Here is an 18,978-nt window from a genome sequence, read left to right on the forward strand (position 1 = left end):
CGAAGCAACGCTACATCCAGGGAGCCCCGGGCCAAACATTTGAACTTCAAAGGCTAATTTCATTCATGGATATTGATCGATGCTGTTAATTAATATGTGTTCGTCTGTCTTGTAAGTATAGTGATTACATCCGGAACACCCCAAACCGCGTCCGCACATCGGCATCGACCTTCCCCCCAACGGCGGCCGCCAGCCCCAACCCCAGGAACTGGCGGGTCTGCGCGGGCGGGATCACCCCGTCGTCCCAGAGGCGCGCCGACGAGAAGACCGCCTCGGACTCGCGGTCGATGCGCGCCTTCAGATCCGGGTCGGCGGAGCGGCCCACGGCCTCCATCACCGCGGACAGTTGCTCGGAGCCCATGACGCCGATCTTGGCGTTAGGCCACATGAACAGGAACCTTGGAGAGTAGGCGCGGCCGCTGTTTTTCAGTTAGTCTTTCATAGTGGAACAAAGGGGGGGTGGAGGAAACTCACCACATGCCGTAGTTCCCCGCTCCGGCACTGGAGCCAAACACCACGGTAAACTTGGGCACGTCGGCGCACGCGACGGCTGTCACCAGCTTGGCGCCGTTCTTCGCGATCCCGCCCTTCTCGGCGTCGGCGCCGACCATGAAGCCCGAGATATTCTGCAGGAAGACCAGGGGGATGCCGCGCTGGGCGCACAGCTCGATGAAGTGCGCCCCCTTGAGGGAGGACTCGGAGAAGAGAATGCCGTTGTTGGCGACGATGCCCACCTGGTGGCCGTAGATGCGCGCGAAGCCCGTCACCAGCGTCGTGCCGTAGTCGCGCTTGAACTCCGCGAACTCGCTGCCGTCAACGACGCGGGCGATGACCTCGTGGGCCGGGATCTGGCGGCGAAGGTTGGTGCCTACGATGCCGTTGAGCTCGCTGGGGTCATAGAGGGGTTCTTTGATGGTTGTTGCTGTCGGTGCTGCTGCGGCGTTGGATAGACTGCCCGGGGTGGACGGCAGATGGGTTTGCGGATAGTTCAGGTTGGAGATGGATCGTCGCGCCAGGACGATGGCGTGGGCGTCGTCGACGGCGAGGTAGTCTGTGACCCCCGAGATCGTGCTGTGGAGGTGCCCGCCGCCCAGGTCCTCGGCAGAGACGACCTCGCCCGTGGCGGCCTTGACCAGCGGCGGGCCGGCCAGGAAGATGGTGCCCTGGTTCTCGACGATGATCGTCTCGTCGCTCATGGCGGGCACGTAGGCGCCGCCGGCCGTGCAGGGGCCCATGACCACGGCGATCTGCGGGATCCCCAGCGAGCTCATCCGGGCCTGGTTGAAGAAGATGCGGCCGAAGTGGTCGCGGTCCGGGAAGACGTCCGCCTGGTGCGGTAGGTTGGCACCGCCCGAGTCGACCAGGTAGATGCATGGCAGTTTGTTCTCCTGCGCGATGGCCTGCGCCCGGAGATGCTTCTTCACCGTGATCGGGTAGTAAGTGCCGCCCTTGACCGTGCTGTCGTTGGCGACAATCATACAGTTCACGCCTTCCACTGTTCCGATGCCTGTGATGATTCCCCCGGCGGGCACATCCTCCCCATAGACCTCGTGCCCGGCGAGCGGAGAGAGCTCGAGGAAGGATGTGCCTGGGTCGATGAGGGCGCTGACTCGATCCCGAGGAAGCATCTTGCCTCGGGCTAGGTGTTTGTCCTTGGCCTTTTGAGGACCGCCTTGCGAGATCGTGCCGTGGAGACTGGCCATTCGATCAAGGAGTTCTTGCATCTGTCGGGCGTTTTCCTGGAAATCGGACGATGTGGTGTCGACCGCAGTGGGGAGGACGGATATAGCAGATGCATGATGGGGGTGTGTATAATTGGCAATTGATCTGGAGAGTAGTCGAGGGGAGGTTATGGTTGTAGATGGACGCAGTGGTAGTCTTCGATATGGCAGGGCGACAGTGTTGGGTCTCAGGCTCCGCAGAAGCGGAGACGGAGCGCGCATTGCGGGGATGGAGTGGGCAAAAGCTGGGGAAGACGAAAGTGCGGATACCGGGGATCAGGGAACGCCAACTGGTAGACGATTACAAGACCATCCTATTGCATACTTCTCTGCAAGGACCAAAAGGTGAACAGCAGATACTGTATGCTCTTTATCTCAGTGGAATGGCGAAGCTGAAGAGGGAGGGAAGGAGAAAAGAGGAGTCAACGAAAGGGACAAGGGAGGGGAGCAGGTGACATGCGGAGAAGCCCAGCGCGGTTTGCCGTGTTTAGCCGCTGTGACATCGACAGCGTTTATCCTGTTGTTGCATTCACCGCGGCTCTCCCCTCTCTCGATTCTCCCTTCGGTTATAAATCAGCAGGCAGGCTCGTTACTTCTTCACGAGGACCGATTCCATACATATCCACAGAGAGGCAATTGATCTTCACCATGGCAGCCCTTCCCCGATTCCCCAGTCTTCTCCGGACTTCCTCCCGGACTCTACCCAGACGAATCCATCCCCACATTCAACCCCCCGCACTACGCACCCTAGCAACCAAGCATCCGAAAGACTTCGTTCCTCCCACGGAAGACGACTTGCTCGAGCTACGAGAACGGGTCCAGGAATTCACCAGTAAGTAAACCCTGTACCATCGCTTGGGGACAAGGTGGACTGTACTGACCACCAACCGCGGAATCAAGGGCGCGAGATTCCCGAGGAGCTGGCCGCGCGGACCGACGCCCAGAATGAGTTCCCGGCGGAGATGTGGAAGAAGTTCGGCGATGCTGGGTATGACCGCTCGCAAACTTTGCTGTACGGAGCGAATACTTACCAGCTCCATCTATGAACCAGATTCTTGGGCATCACGGCGAATGAAGAGTACGGCGGTCTTGGGATGGGCTACCAGGCTCACTGTATAGTCATGGAGGAGATCAGTCGCGCCTCTGGTATGTACCTCTGCCTTTGTCTCTCTCTCTCCCGTCTGGCTGGAAACATTGTGATTCTCACTGATGGGCTCGCGAAAAGGAAGCATCGCTCTCTCATACGCCGCCCATTCCCAACTCTGCGTTAACCAACTCTCCTTGAATGGGAACGCCGATCAGAAAGAACGATTCCTCCCCGGGTTGCTCTCGGGAGACAAGGTCGGCGCGCTAGCCATGTCGGAGCACTCGGCCGGGTCCGATGTCGTGAGTATGAAGACAACGGCCAAGGCCGTGGACGGGGGGTGGGTGTTAAACGGAACGAAGATGTGGATCACGAACGTGAGAACTCACGCTCAACTGGGTTGCCGCCGCAGGAGACATGCTGACCGACCGCAGGGCCCAGATGCAGACTACGTGGTGGTCTATGCCAAAACGGAGCCGGAGAAGGGGTCCAAAGGGATCACCGCGTTTGTGGTCGAGAAGGAGTTCAAGGGGTTCTCCTGCGCCCGGAAGCTTGACAAGCTGGGCATGCGGGGCTCGAACACTGGAGAGCTTATTTTTGAGGATGTCTTCGTCCCGAAGGAGAATGTTCTCGGCGAGGTGAATCGTGGCGTGAAGGTGTTGATGGAGGGGTTGGATCTGGAGCGCCTCGTGCTCAGTGCGGGTCCTCTGGGGTAAGTCTTCTCTGTCTGGCATGGACTTTACTGTGAGAGTAGGTCCCGGAGCTAACGACTATACAGAATCATGCAGGCTGCGCTGGATCTCGTGTTGCCCTACACGCACGTCCGCAAACAGTTCGGGATGCCGATCGCTCACAATCAGCTGATCCAAGGCAAGCTCGCCGACATGCATACCAAGCTTGCGGCATCGCGGGCCTACACCTACGCGACTGCCCGGCAGATCGATAACTCGGCTGGTTCCCCGTCTGGAGCCGTCATCCGCACCCAGGACTGCGCCGGGGCGATCCTCTATGCTGCGGAACGAGCGACAGAATGCGCGCTCGATGCCATTCAACTCATGGGAGGCAACGGATACATCAACGAGATTCCGGCGGGGCGGTTGCTACGAGACGCGAAGTTGTACGAGATTGGAGCGGGAACGAGCGAGATTCGGCGGATGGTGATAGGACGGGCATTCAACAAGGAGTACGCATAGAACCAGAGATTGATTAGTATGTCGGGTTAACATATCTGTATAAACTGCACAATATCAAGAAAGTCATAACCTCATAACGCTCATTCGCGATGGATTGCGTTCCGTTATTTGTTCCTCGCCGATCTGCGCACAGGGGCCGACGGTGCAGCGGCGGCGGCGGCGGCGGCGGCGGCGGCGGCAGCAGGGACGGGGACATCTTTACTGCTGTTGGCCTTTCCGGCTTTCGTGGAGGATGCGACCCTCTTGGCTCGGGTCTTTGCTGCAGTTTCCGGGATGTTGTCGACCGCATCATCGGCCTTGCGCTTCCTGGATCGGGGCGCTGGCGGTTTCTCAACCGACTCATCGAGCGAGGACCCATGTGCCGTCTCCCCATTCACCGCCACCCCGTTGGTGGCAGCGACAGGATCAGCATCAGCCTCATCCCCTCCCTCAAACGAACCCCCATTCTCAACCTCACCTCCATCAATCACTAACCCCGCTGCCGCAACAAAGCCCTCCGCATTAACCACACCTTTCCCAGTAGCATTCCCAACCTCCTTCACCGTAGAATCAACAACACTATCCACTCTCCTCCCCTCCGCATTACCCCTCTCCTCCACCCCCGCACTATTCCCCCTCAAACACAACCCCTGCTGCTGCTGCGGCGGCGGCGACGACGACGACGAAGACGAGAGCGGCGCAGCCTTCCTCGCACTCCCCGCCACAACACCAACGGCAGCCGTCATCCTCGGATTCGCACTGCGAAACACCTCGCGCCAATTCTTCAGCAGCGCGACCTTCTCCCCCTCGCCGGGCTCATGCAACGCGACCACGGATTGATGTTCCTTCTCCTGGTGGGGGGATTTCCAGACGACGGCCTGAAACGCCCCGAGATCGAAGAACGGAGTTCGTTTGGCGGTCGGTTTGGGTTTACGCGGGTGTTGGTGTTTGGCAGCAGCAGCATGGTGGTTGGTGTGATGGTGGCCGTGCTGGCTGTGCGGCTGGTCATGAGGGCCGCGGCCGCCGTCGCCGGGAGGGAGCAGGCCCAAGGCGCGCGCGCGCCGCACGGCGGTCGGATCCTCGTCGTAGTAGTCGTCCGACAGGTCGTCCCAGTCGGAGAAGTAGTCTTCGACTTCGAGGGCGGGGTGGTCGTAGAAGATGGCGTCGTTGGTGGAGGTTGCGGCTAGGTCGTCCTTTTTTTTGAGGGGGAATGTCAGTGAGGGGAGGGGAATTGGTTAAGGTTGGAGGGCGAATTTGGGGGGTAATGTTGCGATAGGAGAGATGTCTGCGTCAATGTCTTAGGTGGCTTCACATACAGCAATGGTGGGATCGGGTTCCTCAACCCAGAAGATATCCTCGTCGTATTCGTCGTAATAGTCTTCGTCGTCAGACATTGTGTCGACCCCTTTTGTTCTGGGTATGTGTTATAAATGTCAGGTGTAGGTTGAAGTGAGGGATGATGTTGTGTAATCGGAGGTTTTTTTTTTTTTTCTTCAGCCGCAAAGGTGTCGGGGGTGGTGAATTGAGGGTGAGGATGACAGAAGGAAAAGTTGCGCGTCAGATTTTCCGTGGTTGATGTTGGTTTCGTTTCTGGTGCTGTGTATATACTGATCAGGAAAGACAGATTTTAGAAAAATGAATGAGATAAACAAAGATATGAACCAAAGAGAGAGAGAGAGCGCGCGCGTGTAGTGACAACAAAGGAGGCTAGCGACCGAGTAAGTGTCGATCGCGAATGGAGACTCGAGAGAGAGAGAGAGAGAGAGAGGGAGAGGACAGGCAGACAGACACTGACGACTGACTGACTCTGATGCAATGCAATGGCCGCTGACCCGGTTTCGTTTCTTTCAGTCTCAGTTCGAAAAAAACCCGGCCGGTGGAGTCCTCGGTCACGTGCCGCGGGCTTCCCCGCAGCCCGTCGCTTTGCGTCGGCCCAAGGGGGTCTCTCTCCGCTCCATCAAGCTGGGGGGTTGCATCTACAAGAACCGGGGGTGCTGCTCGCGGGTTGCTAACCTACCCATGTGATCGACTTGAGATTCGAGATATCGGTTTCACAGCAAGAATATGCGACTAGCCACGAACACCCTGGAGCTTTGTTGATTGACACTCTGCGAACCTCTATTCTGGTCATTCGTGATGACCCTCTCGGCGCTTCTCCGCACTACATCCCGCCTAGGGCCGACGGCGGTGCGTAGAGCCAGAAGAGCAGCCTCCACCCTTCCCGCGAATGCTTCGACGACTCAGAAGTCCTTGGACTCGATTCTGATTGCGAATCGAGGAGAGATTGCACTGTGTGCCTTTTCCGTTCTTGATCTATGCTTTCGCTGTGAACTGACCTGATCCCCCACACAGACGAGTCGGACGCACGGCCGCTCAGCATGGTATCCGGGTGACGACGCTCTACACAGATCCCGACAGCAAAGCTCAACATGCCTTGAGCTCGCCGTTCGCCTATAACCTCGGGTCGGTTTCGGCTTACCTGGACGGGGACCGGATTATCGAGATCGCGAAGAGGGAGGGCTGTCAAGGGATACACCCGGGATATGGTTTTGTGAGTGCCTACTCGGTACTGGGATATGTGCTCTTGAAATCTCATAGCATCTAGTTGAGCGAGAACTCGGCCTTTGCGAGGAAATGCACAGAAGCTGGGCTGGTCTTCATTGGTCCGCCATGGAAAGCGATCGAAGATATGGGTAACAAGAGGTAGGCTGGCTCACGCACTTCTACCTAACTACAGAACTGACTCAAAACAGTCAGTCCAAGAATATCATGACTGCTGCGGGCGTACCGTGCGTGCCCGGCTACCATGGTGAAAACCAAGACGCCGACTTCCTGGAGGCCGAGGCCGACAGAATCAAGTACCCCGTTCTGATCAAAGCAGTCAAAGGCGGAGGCGGCAAGGGCATGCGCATCGCACACTCCAAAGCCGACTTCCAGGCCCAGCTCCAGTCCGCCAAGTCGGAGGCCATGAGCTCCTTCGGGGATGATCACGTTCTTGTGGAGAAGTATATCACCACGCCTCGTCACATCGAAGTCCAGGTCTTCGCCGACAAGCATGGGAACTGCGTGGCCCTGGGGGAACGCGACTGCAGCATCCAGCGGCGACACCAGAAGATCCTGGAAGAGTCCCCTGCTCCCCATCTCCCGGATGCGACCAGGAAAGACATCTGGGCGAAAGCTAGATCGGCCGCACTGGCGGTGGGCTACGAGGGCGCGGGCACGGTTGAGTTCATCTTTGACAACGACAGCGGCGAGTTCTTCTTCATGGAGATGAACACCAGACTGCAGGTCGAACACCCAGTCACGGAGATGGTGACCGGCCAGGACCTGGTGCATTGGCAGATCAAGGTCGCCGAAGGCGCCCCATTGCCATTGACCCAGGACGAGGTGGAGGCTTACATGGCTACCAGTGGACACGCGATCGAGGCTCGCATCTACGCCGAGAACCCGGACCAGGGCTTCATCCCCGACTCCGGCACTTTGCTGCACGTCCGTACTCCCGCCGCGACCGAGGACGTCCGCATTGACGCGGGCTTTGTCGCAGGCGACGAAGTATCCGCCCACTACGACCCGATGATTGCCAAGCTCATCGTGCGGGGTGCCACGCGAGAGGAAGCCATCCGCAAACTCGCCGCCGCGCTAGAAGAGTACGAGATCGCGGGGCCGATCACCAACATTGAGTTCTTGAAGACTATCTGCCGCAGCTCTGATTTCATCTCCGGGGACGTGGAAACTGGGTACATCGATAAGCACCGCGCGGAATTGTTTCCGGCGAAGACCATTGATCCTGAGGCGCTGGCCCAGGTGGCGCTGGCCTGCCTGCAACGGGATGCCAGCCTTGCGTCTCGCGTGCAGGCTAGCTTCGAGGGCTCGGGGATTGGGTTTAGTCCCGGCTACCAGGCGCATCAGGTATCCTTTGCAGATCTGACACCCGGCGCCAAGGATGACTCGCGACACGAGGTCCGCATCCAGCAAACCGGCGACAGCACATACAACGTCACCGTCCAAGGTGTGGTGTTCGAACAGGTCGTCAGCCACGACAACTCGAACTCCAACATCGTCACCTCATTCTTCCCACACACCCGCCTCGATACCACGGTCATCCGGGACGGCGACACAATCATCGCCTTCCAGAAGGGCACGCAATACCGCCTGACCATCCCACCGGCCAAATGGATGGAGAAGGCCTTGGGCATGAAGGACGTCAAGAACAGCGTTCTCGCACCGATGCCATGCAAAGTGCTGCGCGTGGAGGTGGCCGCCGGCGACACGGTCGAAAAGGATCAGCCGCTGGTGGTGATCGAGAGCATGAAGATGGAGACGGTCATCCGCAGCCCACACAAGGGTGTCATTGCCAAAGTGGTCCATCAAAAAGGAGTAAGTCTGAGCTTTGCTATCTATATCCCTCCCCGATTATTGTTTCGCATTGCCATCTCGCCTGATCTGGGCTTTCGCACGGAATGAGAACCTCAAACCGTCCCGACGGATTGTTCTAGATTTACCAGACTGGAACTTGCCGGGGCTTGTCCACATCCATTTCTCCACGTTTGTGGGGCTGTGTGACAATTGTGTCGTGCTCTCCGGATGACTCTACCGTTGCCCGGGCTCTATCCCCTACCCCAAACCTTTTTGTTTCCCCCTTTCGTTTCGTTTCGTTTCGCCTTGCCAGAGAAAGCAGCCGCAGTCAGATGACTAACAGGTTCGTTACAGGATCAATGTAAAAGCGGGACACCGCTGGTCGAGTTCGCAGAGGAGAGCGGCGGTGAGTGAAGAAGAGAAGTATGGATTCCGAGCGACATTTGAGCTTAGAAAATGTTAGACACGACCCAGGTCGTGTGGTGAGAGAGCGAAATACGGAAGCGAGATTGAGCGGTCTCGCGGGCAATGTCTGTGTGATAGGTTTGATTATTTTCGAAGCGTGCGACTTCTGAATGCAACTTTTGGTTCTTGAGCTTGGGCTTGAAACATCGGCTGTCCGTACTCAGGGGGTGTGCGGAGCGGAGGATGACGCCTCTTCCTTACATTTCCATGTAAAACCTTACGGTCTGTATGAGTTAGGAGCAGGAGTGGCCGGTATTCTCTTACCTTCACTGTAGATATCCCATGGGGAATGACAGATCATCTGGTTTCATGCTCACTGTTAATCCACAAACGCGAAGAGCGACACCGCCGCTGCGAAGGTCCTGCACGGAGCGTTGAGTTACAACATACAGCACGCATCCCGCAGCAGAGCTCTTGCATCCGGATTCTCCTTGGAGCAGGCGACAGGAGCAGTGCTGCGTTCGTTGCTGTCATACTGACAAAAAGGGAGGAGAGCGTTGGATACGTGATAGCATTGGAGATCACCGTCGAAGCTGTTTTGAACGGAATATGGATCCATACAGATGGGGCTCGTGGCTTGTGCGGCGCCCGACCGACCGACCCCATTCCGATCCCCACTTCCCACACACCCTCGACCCCGGGGTTGACGCGGTGCCCGGACTTGGAAACTGGAGCTGCCTGCCCGCTGCTTACTGTTTGAAACCATGTCTGTCCAAGCTCAGTTTTACCTGATGCAAAGGAGGGAGAGTTTGATAAAAGTACGACACTCGTTGACAGGTTATCACCGATGATCGATCGATACTTTCTTCTCCATGATTGAATGGGGTAATCGAGCCAGTGGCGAAAGTGTAAGGGTGCCAGGATGTACTGTACATTGCCTCTCGACGGTGTTTGTTTATGTTTTTGGCAAGGGCGGTTGCGGCTGTTCGGTCATCTGCAGCCATGTGTGGCTACTGGAGTTGGCAGAATGGATGGATGGACTTGCAGCTTGCCGCAGACAATGAATGACAGGATCTGTACGTGCGGGTTGCGACGACAGCTGCTGCGGTGGTACATGCACAATACATTCATGAGTCGGTGGGGGTAGGTAGGTGGCGCTCCGCAGGTTTCCGCAGTAGAATTATGGCACCTCCGGGTCCTACTCGACGTTTTGCGACCCAGCGTAAGACATGAGATGACGGTTGAGATTGTAGTAACTATCTATCGGATTCACTGGGTCGAGCCCAAGTCGACAGGACCGAGACGGGGCTGGGCGTGGCTGGAAGGTGTTGATGGAGCAGATATACATAGATAGGATATAGATAGTCCGGTCTGTGAGACCCTGGGCTGGGTCATGTGGCCAGGTGAATGAAGAATGAACCAGGAGCTACGGAACCGAACTCGGTCTGGATTTCTGAGCAGTCGTCGCTTGGCGCGTTTTAGTTCTCGACTGCTGGCGCAGCATAGATCGGAGACCTTGGGGATGATTGGATGCCCCCTCCAGCGTTCGATTGATGTCGATGCCAGACATGAGTACCACAACTGTCTTCATTGCTCTGTCACAAGTCGGACACGAAGGATTGCCGTAGGTTTCGTCCGGAAGATTCCATACTTCTGACTAGTTGAAGTCGACAGGGGATCGTCCTGCAGGCCGGTCTGAGGCCAACCGTGTTGAAGTCACGCGGAGGCGAAGAACACAATCCTGGTCCGATTGCTGCATGGCGGGTGAGGCCTGGCCCAGAGATGCCTCATCACCGCCTGACATCACTTGCGATTGGAAGTTGCGAGAAAAGAAATATTTCAGAAGAGCTGCAGCAATAATGAGGGAGTGATGGAAGGGGAGATGTGGTGGTAGAGGAGGAGGAGGAGGAGGAGGAGGAGGAGGAGGAGGAGGAGAGAAAACCACCCACCCAGTCGGCTGGGCCACACCGCAACAACCGCAATAAACAACAACGACAACAAGTATACGTACACTCATTCCCCGGCTCCTTTATCTGCCTACTCATTACTCTCTTGGGCATATTGGAGGGCGGTTTTCTTCTTTGGGGCAATGCCGGTTCCTTTTTCAGTCCTTGACCTTTTCTTTTGACTTTTGAATTATGATTCGCTCTGACCCTGCCCTGACCTCTCTTGTTTTGCCTTCGATGGATTCATTGCCCCAGTGTTTTACCTTCTGCCTTTTAGGCTCTGCATCTCCCCTCTGAAGTCAAGGAGTTCTTAAGAAGACTCTTCCTTCCCCTCTTGGCTGTTACCAGCACCTGCCTACTTGTAAGTGGCCCTATACTCATACTTGCCCATCCCTGTGTCATCCTTCCATTCGACCTGTTCACCCATTCCCCCAATTAACCTCCACCACTAACCGCACCGATGCAGCCTCTATTCACTCCCCTCCTCAACCCTCCACAATGTTCAGACCCGCAGCCATACGACCAGCCACCAAGGCCCTGTGCCAATCCACGCGTCCAACCCTCCCCATCGCATTCTTCCGCGCCGTCTCCTCCACAGCTCCGCTCCGCAAGGACTTCAACAAGAGCAAGAAAGACCCCCTCCTGGCGGCAACCACCACGGCACCGGGGGGCGCGCTGGAGGCCGAAGGCCAGTACGCGCGGACGGACGAGAACGTCAAGATCGAGTACCCGGACGACGAACACATGCCGCGCTCGCCGGTGGTGCAGGGCCGCGGCGGGATGCACTTCAAGCGTACGCTGGCCCACTTCTCGCTGGAGAACAAGGTCACCCTGGTGACGGGGGGTGCACGCGGGCTGGGGCTGGTCATGGCGCAGGCCATTGTCGCGTCGGGGTCGGATCTCGCCATCGTCGATCTGAACAGTGCGTCTCTTCCCGGTTGGATCTGCGGCCGTCGATCAGATCAGGGATACTGACCGGGTGCGCAGAGCAGGAGGCCGAAGAACAGGCGAAGAAGCTGGTGGAGCAGTTCCAGAAAGAGAATCCGGGCTTGGAGGCGGACCAGTATGTTGTCACCCTGTTTGCTCCCGCGTTGGACGCAGCCTCACGCTGAGACAATCCGTAGAATGCCTCACGTCACGGCGCACTACTCCGACGTCTCGGACCCGGAGTCCGTGAGCGGCGCCATCGCCGAGGTGATCGCGCAGCATGGCCAGATCGACCACCTGGTGACCTCGGCGGGGTTCACGGAGAACTTCGACGCGATCTCGTACCCGCACGACCGCATCCAGAAGCTGTGGGGCGTCAACGTCGACGGCACGTACCTGTTCGCGACGGGGGTCGCCAAGCACCTGATGGAGCGAAAGGTCGCCGGGAGCATGGTCATGATCGGCAGCATGTCCGGGGCCATCGTCAACGTGCCCCAGCCCCAGGCCCCCTACAACGCCGCCAAGGCCGCCGTCCGCCACCTCGCCGCCTCCCTCGCCGTCGAATGGGCCGGCCACGACATCCGCGTCAACTGCATCAGCCCCGGCTACATGCTGACGGCCCTGTAAGCCTACCCCGTCCCATACTTGAGCGAGCTTCCGATGCTAACAGTCCCCCCCCCCCCCCCAAACAGCACGCGCAAGATCCTAGACGAGAACCCCGAGCTCCGCGATAAGTGGATCTCCCTGATCCCCGTGGGCAAGATGGGCACCCCCGAGGATCTGATGGGCGCCGTCACCTTCCTCCTCAGTGACGCTTCCCGGTACATCACCGGCGCCGATCTGCGGGTCGACGGCGGCTACACCTTGACCTGATCTCCCACCCTTCCACTTCATGTTGATATGTACTGTACCGGTATTGTTCAATACCATCCTCCCTAATCATAAACGATGTACATCCTGCGTCCTGCATAGGGTAGATCTAGCGGCGTGACTTAGTTGTTAGCGTAGCCACCCTGACTCAATGATATGATTCTCAAGCCCTCGTTGGAATCTGAGCTTTCTCTACTCAATAAAGAAGCGCAGCGAGGCGGGGAAGGGTCAGTGCTACAGAACCCTGTTAAGCTAGCTGCATCATGACGACACCTTTTCCTTGTGTTGTGCGAAGCTCTCAGCAAAAGTGAACTGACTCATTGCCGCGATAAAGAACCCAGCAATCCCATGAAAGGGGGAGGGGGGCGGAACCCCACACCAAATAATATGATGTCATTCGCCATTCCGTCGGGGGTGCTGTATGTACACACATATATGTACTGCGTACAATACTCGATTTGCGATGGTACTTGCAAGGTCGATACCCGGCAATTCGGAGACCAGAGGAAGGACAAGGATGTAGATTCTCCTCGACTTGTAAGGGATGGGAGGGACGGGAGGATCAACAGTGGCGGCGGCGATATTGCGGGGTAAGGAATGGGGCGAGAGATGCTGTACTTAGGGTAGCTTTTTACGTCGCTCGACATGGTTATTTGTGTTTTCGCGAGTCTAGACAAATGACCAATGATTGACTGTATTGTGTAATTGGGAAGAGTCCAGTTGCACCGTATAGCATACCTGGCAGGCAGAGGTATGATACGAATCTAAGAGATTGGAAGTCTAGATATCACTACGAACGCAAGCGCCGAGAATAGCACTTATCATGACTCAACGTAAGTTAGGATGAGTATCGTACGCAAAGCAAAGCAACAGAATCCCGAAAAACCCATCTATGCATCTAGACCATACAGACATCACATCATCAATGCACTGTATCTTTTCTGCTCGACCGGCAACGGCGACTATTCCACCTGCTCGACCGTAGCCTTCTCCATGAACTGCTCGACCACCCGATCGCCCACGGGCTTCCGCTTGGACATCGCGACGGCCTCGAAAATGGACCGCGAGTCGCGGAAGATCTCGTCCACCTCCTCGAGCGACCGGTTCTTGGTCTCGGGGTAGAAGAAGTAGATGGCGGGCGGGATGACGCCCGCGATGACGGTGTAGACGATGTAGTACCGGTAGCCGATGTCGCTGACGGCGACGGGAGTGATCATCGCCACGACGAACATCCTACACGGGGTTAGTTTTTGCTGCATGACAGACTGGGTAGAGAGAGGACCGGCACATACCATAACCACTGGTTGGCAATGGCGAACGACTGCATCGCCACGCGCAACCGCGCAGGGGCCACCTCGGCCGGGTAGAGGAAGTTGGCGCCCAGGAAGCCGACGGGCAGGAAGAAGTTGTACAAGAAGATGAAGAAGGCCGAGACGATGGAGGCGGTGTGGTTGTTCTGGAAGGAGTTGGAGACGGCCAGGGCCAGCATGCATAGCGACATGCCGCCGCCGCTGACCATGAAGGCGGTGCGGCGGCCCATGCGGTCGATGATGGCAAACCCGACGAAGCAGCACAGGAACTTCCAGGTCAGAGCGCAGGCGGCGAGGATTTTGGAGAGGCTGGAGCCCAGGCCGAGGTCGGTCTCGAAGATCGTCGGGATGTACACGGAGATGAGCGTGCCGCCGCTCATCTGCTGGAAGAACTGCAGGATGATGCACAGGCAGAAGCGGTAGAAGAGCTTCTCCTCGCCCATGGTGAAGATGTCGCGCAGCCGCAGGTTGCCGTTAGAGGTCTCCTCGAGGGAGACCTCGAAGGCGCGCAGCTCGGCGACGACCTCGATGGATTCCAGCTCCTGGCCGCGTAGGGCGGCGAGCGTGCGCTGCGCCAGGTCGGGCCGGTTCTTCATGACCAGCCAGCGGGGGGATTCCGGCAGAAAGAAGATGCTGCCCATGACGATGAAGGAGAAGATGGACGGGATGGCCAACGAGACGCGCCAGGCCGCCGAGGATGCTTGCATGTGGTAGAAGCCGAAGTTGACCCACTGTGTCAGGGCGAACCCCAGGGCGATGAACATGCCCGTCAGCACCACGTTGCGTCCACGCTGCGCAGCAGGCGAGCATTCAGACTGCCAGACAGGCACGGTCGCGCTCAGCATGCCCACGCCCACGCCGAGGATCACTCGGCCCACGACAAACTGCGACAGAGCAAACGCCGTGCACTCCAAGGCCTGCCCGATCAGGGCCACCAGCGCTCCCACGAAGATCGTACGCCGGCGACCGAGGACGTCACCCACCGCAGTACAGGAAAGAGCTCCAATGAGAGCACCGATTGTGTAGCAGGCTACCACTGCACCTTGCACGGTGGCATTGTGATTTTTCTGAGTCCCGGTCGTGTTTACCGTGTCGATTTCGGGGAACTGTCGGATCCAGGAGGTAAAATCATCCAGACCACCTACGCCTGATTGATTGTATCCAAATAGGACGAAGGAAGGTAGTGATACCAAGAAGATTTGGGCGTAGCGGAGGGCTGGACCCTGCATTTTGACTCGGATTGGCCCTGACCTCGGCTTTTCGGTGTCAACAACAAGGAAGGGGCTATGCAGTGGAAGAGAGCTTGAGAAGAGGATGAAGCGGGGGATTTAAGTACGTGGAAAGAACGAAGGAAGGACTACCCCCTGAGGCAGCCTCCGGATACACGCAGCTGTCTGTTATCTTGCTTATGGGCTGATCTCCGCAAGCATCATCCCGCCCAGATTGAGACATTTCCAACCCCACGTCCTTCGGTACTTCGTCGGCTGACTTGGGTAGGAGTCATGGCTGACTTGCTTCCTGCACCTCGGATTGGGTTTCGCTGAAACGGCAATGCGGAACACAAGTGTCCGGACTTTGAGAGCTGAATCGTCATTTGGCCAGAGAGTGGGTTTGGTGGGATGGGGGGAAGCAGAGTCAAGATACGCCCCCCCACGAGCAGTCGGCAAAGTGTCCAAGCCGGCGAGACTCCGGTGAGCAGAGAGGTTGAAGCGTCAGCTTCCTTCTAGTCATTGCCTGGCTGATTCGACATCTCCAGTTGTTTGTTCTCCGCAAAGAATGCACCCCAGAGTGGGGGAAGACCCAGAATTTTTCCGACGGGGAGCGCGGAGGTTGACCGAAGCCAGTATCCACTTTGCCATGGTCAGTCTTTGTCTGACTGTCTGACCGGGGGGAAGGGGGCCTGCGCAAATCGAAAGTCTGCGACAACCTGCAATGATGATAGGACGGTTGCATTGGCATCCACCTCATCCAAGGATCCTTCGTGGTCGTGGTCGACTCAAATTGTGCACCAGGATGGGTTCGGCCGACAATCCTCAATGCGACTCGGCCTTCCACACATAATCCGGTGAGTTCTGGTCTCGAATCGGGCCAGGTCAGCTTGCAACTCGGGATCAGTGAATGGGCAATACCCGGGCAGCTGCTTAGATTTCCTGCATTGACCCGGTGGTGATTGGACTTCGGTGGCTCCGAGTCTAACCACAGGGAGAAGGACGGCCCGAAAGGGAACTTTTTGAAAGCTTGCCAGTTTGCCAAGAGTGCTTAGCCGGCTTATGTCATCTGAGGTGTAATCAAGTACTGTACGTATTTGAACATTGTCTACCCTCTCGCTTAAGCAGAAGCCGTTGCTCAACTCACGGAAAAATCATACCATCGGTCAACTGTGGGCCACTTGCTCCCCCCCAGATTGTTATTGAAACGGCTTCCCAAACCCCAACGGCTCGTCGACCTATTTAACATGCGTTGTTGTGCTGCCTTAACAGCCTTCGCGCGATGTATTCATCCTGTCACAACAGATGGGCCGAGTACAACCTCATGTGGAAATATCGAAGACCAGGGCTTTGGAACTGTGAGATAAAAAAATTCAGATCCGGTAAGACTCAGCACGCCCTGAAAGCCACTGACTGCTTGGTGCCTCGCTTTGTAGCAAGAGATTCGAGCCTGTGGTTTTCGTCATCCCACAAGCGCTGTAGTGAGGTATCGATGTCATTGCACCATTGAAGCAATGGTCATTCATTCCTTGCCTTGGTTGGGACCAGTAGCTCAGGTCGCGAGGCCCATGCTCGTTGTCATGTCTTGGCCTTGAGGGGGCGGGCAAAAGGTTCAGCCGGGATGGAGACAAGACCACACCATCAACCTCGGCTGCATGGCTGGGCTTTGCATTCATCCAGATCAACATATTTCCCCGGCTCCCCCGGATTACCCCACAGCTACCAAAATTCTTACCCCCGGATGCACCCCGCGTTTTTGTTGTTGACCCCTTCCACTGTTCCTGGATCCCTGAAGCAACCCTGGCTGTCTACTCGGGTCGACGAATTCGTCGATACCGATGAACGACGTATGGCTACTGCACGCCCGCCAAGCCAAGCACTGAACCTACATCAGCGGCCAGCAGAGTGTCAAGAATGCGGACAATCACATTTTCAGAGAATCACAGTGAAATCCACAAACTTGCCCTAGCTTTTTATAGCCGGCCGACAGTTCGAAAACTTCGACGGGAGAACCTTTTCCCTGCGCCTCTTGCTTCTAAACAGACCGCCGAAACCCAAGCGATGAGGGCCACATTCAATCTCCCGGGTCCATGGGAGGGGTTGCGCGAGTCGCGACATAAAAGGCCGCTCACCCCCTCGCTCAATCCGTGATACCTATCCATCGCACATTATCATCATGTTCTCAAAGACTCTTCGAACCGCTGCGGGGCTCATCGCCTTGTTGAACCTAGGCCCCGGATCATCTGCATCCCCCATCTCTCCAGGCTCAACCCTGGGAGAAGGACTTCTTGTCCAGACCTCCAGCGGTCCAGTTCAAGGCTTCGTCAATCTCACCACCCCAGATGTCCGTCAATTCCTGGGTGTTCCATTTGCAGAGCCTCCAGTCGGGGACCTTCGGTTCGCCAAACCCGTACCGAAGCAGCCTAATGGCACGGTCAATGCTTTTGCACTCCCCTCCTCCTGCATGCAACAGACTAGCAACAGCTCTTCGATCTACACGGCTTATGAGACTGGGTTTCTGATCAGCGGAGGGGACTCGGAAGATTGCCTCTACCTCTCCATCTGGGCTCCGTCGGTGGAGAAGATCCGCTCTCAGCAGCGCCCGTTGCCGGTGCTGCTCTATGTCCCTGGAGGAGGGTTCACGAGTGGAGGGCAGGCTTCCCTATACAAGATCCCGGATAACTGGGTGCAGCGGACCCAGGCACACATTGTGGTCATTATGAAGTATGTCTCCTTTTGTATGGTGATGTGATGGAGGATGCGGCTAATCAATCGTAGCTATCGTGTCAATGTCTTTGGATTCCCGAATGCTGAGGGGCTGGAGAATCAAAATGCGGGGCTGCTCGATCAGCGATTGGCGTATGTTACTTACCCCTGCAACCATGATGGTCTGCGAGATAGCTGACATGATATAGCGTGGAGTGGGTACACGACAACATCGCCAACTTTGGCGGAGACCCTGATCGAATCACGCTCTGGGGCCAGTCTGCCGGTGGAGGCAGTGTCTCGCTCTACACCTACTCCTACCCCGATGATCCCATAGTGGCCGCAATCTCTGCCGACTCTGGTGCCCCTGGCATCGTAAGTTTCTCGGATTATACCCACAGCAACTTTACCTTCTTGGCAGGTCTCGTCGGCTGCGGTGGACTGAACAGCTCTGCCGAGCTCAGCTGCGTGCGTAAAGTGCCCGCACGAACTCTGGAGACCGCCCTGTCCACATACTCCGGCACACCCTCCATTTCCTTCAAGCCCTCTGTAGACAACGTCACCGTCTTTGCCAACTGGACCCAACGGGCGCTCGAAGGCAAGGTGGCCAAGATCGTGAGTGCTGCAATGCCTCCTGTCCCCCCTTTCCGTTACCTCAAGCTAATCGCAGCAAATTCAGCCCATGATCATCGGCAGCAACGCCAACGAAGGCGCCGGCTTCGTCTCCTTCACGCCCAACGGGCCCGGCGCCGCAACACTCTTCAAACTCACCGAATCGATCATCGCCTGCCCCGTGGCCCAGGAGGTCAAGAACCGCAACTTGGCCAACCTCCCCACCTACCGCTACCAGTACGCCGGCAACTTCTCCAACATCTCGCCCCTTCCCTGGTTCGGCGCCTACCATAGCTCCGAGCTGCCGATCCTGTTCGGCACCCACTTTCAGTACGGGGGCCCCTCGACGCAGTTCGAGTGGGACGTCAGCTACGCAATGGAGGCGCTGTGGCTGTCCTTTGCGGAGGATCCCGCCCGGGGTCCGGCCCGGCTGGCCATCGAGGGAGCGGCGCTGAACCCGAATAACCAAAGTTTGTTCAATTGGCCCGAGTTTAAGCAGGGGTCGGACAATATGCTGTTGTTTGCGGAGGATGGAGTGCTGATGCAACTGGTTTCTTCGGAGCGGATTGATGGTAATTGTACGGGGTTGTGAATCTTCTGTTTGTGAATCTGAAAATGGGGATGCTGGAGATTAGATGATTTACTCGGATGTCTTAATGAA

General features: G+C 57.0%; 7 protein-coding genes across 7 annotated transcripts; 4 read left to right on the forward strand and 3 right to left on the reverse strand.

Annotated features, from left to right (window-relative positions):
• Window positions 1-124: 124 nt before the first annotated feature.
• BO86DRAFT_341311 (putative 3-methylcrotonyl-CoA carboxylase, beta subunit (MccB)) lies at window positions 125-2,099 on the reverse strand (the record flags this gene model as incomplete). Its single annotated transcript, XM_025669074.1, has 2 exons — window positions 475-2,099; window positions 125-419 (listed from the first exon to the last, which is right to left on the reverse strand). The coding sequence occupies exons 1-2, from the start codon at window positions 1,941-1,943 to the stop codon at window positions 125-127; spliced, it is 1,764 nt and encodes a 587-aa protein (XP_025526342.1). The 5' UTR covers window positions 1,944-2,099.
• A 270-nt stretch (window positions 2,100-2,369) lies between these two features.
• Window positions 2,370-3,998, forward strand: BO86DRAFT_410800 (isovaleryl-CoA dehydrogenase; the record flags this gene model as incomplete). Its single annotated transcript, XM_025674532.1, has 6 exons — window positions 2,370-2,553; window positions 2,622-2,709; window positions 2,773-2,867; window positions 2,947-3,182; window positions 3,240-3,517; window positions 3,584-3,998. 6 exons carry the CDS (start codon window positions 2,370-2,372, stop codon window positions 3,996-3,998), a joined length of 1,296 nt encoding a protein of 431 aa, XP_025526343.1.
• Window positions 3,999-4,122: 124 nt separating this feature from the next.
• On the reverse strand, window positions 4,123-5,445 carry BO86DRAFT_126374 (uncharacterized protein). Its single transcript, XM_025666067.1, has 3 exons — window positions 5,294-5,445; window positions 4,532-5,170; window positions 4,123-4,476 (listed from the first exon to the last, which is right to left on the reverse strand). Exons 1-3 carry the CDS (start codon window positions 5,369-5,371, stop codon window positions 4,468-4,470), a joined length of 726 nt encoding a protein of 241 aa, XP_025526344.1. The 5' UTR covers window positions 5,372-5,445; the 3' UTR covers window positions 4,123-4,467.
• Window positions 5,446-5,968: 523 nt separating this feature from the next.
• Window positions 5,969-8,900, forward strand: BO86DRAFT_390270 (putative 3-methylcrotonyl-CoA carboxylase subunit alpha). The gene is made up of 5 exons (XM_025672338.1): window positions 5,969-6,268; window positions 6,330-6,528; window positions 6,583-6,680; window positions 6,731-8,354; window positions 8,688-8,900. The coding sequence occupies exons 1-5, from the start codon at window positions 6,114-6,116 to the stop codon at window positions 8,745-8,747; spliced, it is 2,136 nt and encodes a 711-aa protein (XP_025526345.1). The 5' UTR covers window positions 5,969-6,113; the 3' UTR covers window positions 8,748-8,900.
• A 2,162-nt stretch (window positions 8,901-11,062) lies between these two features.
• BO86DRAFT_364740 (putative D-arabinitol dehydrogenase ArbD) lies at window positions 11,063-12,752 on the forward strand. Its single transcript, XM_025670019.1, has 4 exons — window positions 11,063-11,606; window positions 11,672-11,747; window positions 11,809-12,234; window positions 12,304-12,752. Exons 1-4 carry the CDS (start codon window positions 11,183-11,185, stop codon window positions 12,482-12,484), a joined length of 1,107 nt encoding a protein of 368 aa, XP_025526346.1. The 5' UTR covers window positions 11,063-11,182; the 3' UTR covers window positions 12,485-12,752.
• Window positions 12,753-13,308: 556 nt separating this feature from the next.
• Window positions 13,309-15,371, reverse strand: BO86DRAFT_433114 (sugar transporter). Its single transcript, XM_025675819.1, has 2 exons — window positions 13,774-15,371; window positions 13,309-13,714 (listed from the first exon to the last, which is right to left on the reverse strand). Exons 1-2 carry the CDS (start codon window positions 15,018-15,020, stop codon window positions 13,444-13,446), a joined length of 1,518 nt encoding a protein of 505 aa, XP_025526347.1. The 5' UTR covers window positions 15,021-15,371; the 3' UTR covers window positions 13,309-13,443.
• Window positions 15,372-16,735: 1,364 nt separating this feature from the next.
• Window positions 16,736-18,909, forward strand: BO86DRAFT_364743 (carboxylesterase; the record flags this gene model as incomplete). The annotated part of the gene is made up of 4 exons (XM_025670020.1): window positions 16,736-17,723; window positions 17,778-17,858; window positions 17,915-18,320; window positions 18,385-18,909. Exons 1-4 carry the CDS (start codon window positions 17,176-17,178, stop codon window positions 18,907-18,909), a joined length of 1,560 nt encoding a protein of 519 aa, XP_025526348.1. The 5' UTR covers window positions 16,736-17,175.
• Window positions 18,910-18,978: the final 69 nt, after the last annotated feature.

This window comes from Aspergillus japonicus, assembly GCF_003184785.1.
Source record: "Aspergillus japonicus CBS 114.51 unplaced genomic scaffold BO86scaffold_34, whole genome shotgun sequence".
Taxonomy (NCBI): Eukaryota; Fungi; Ascomycota; class Eurotiomycetes; order Eurotiales; family Aspergillaceae; genus Aspergillus; species Aspergillus japonicus.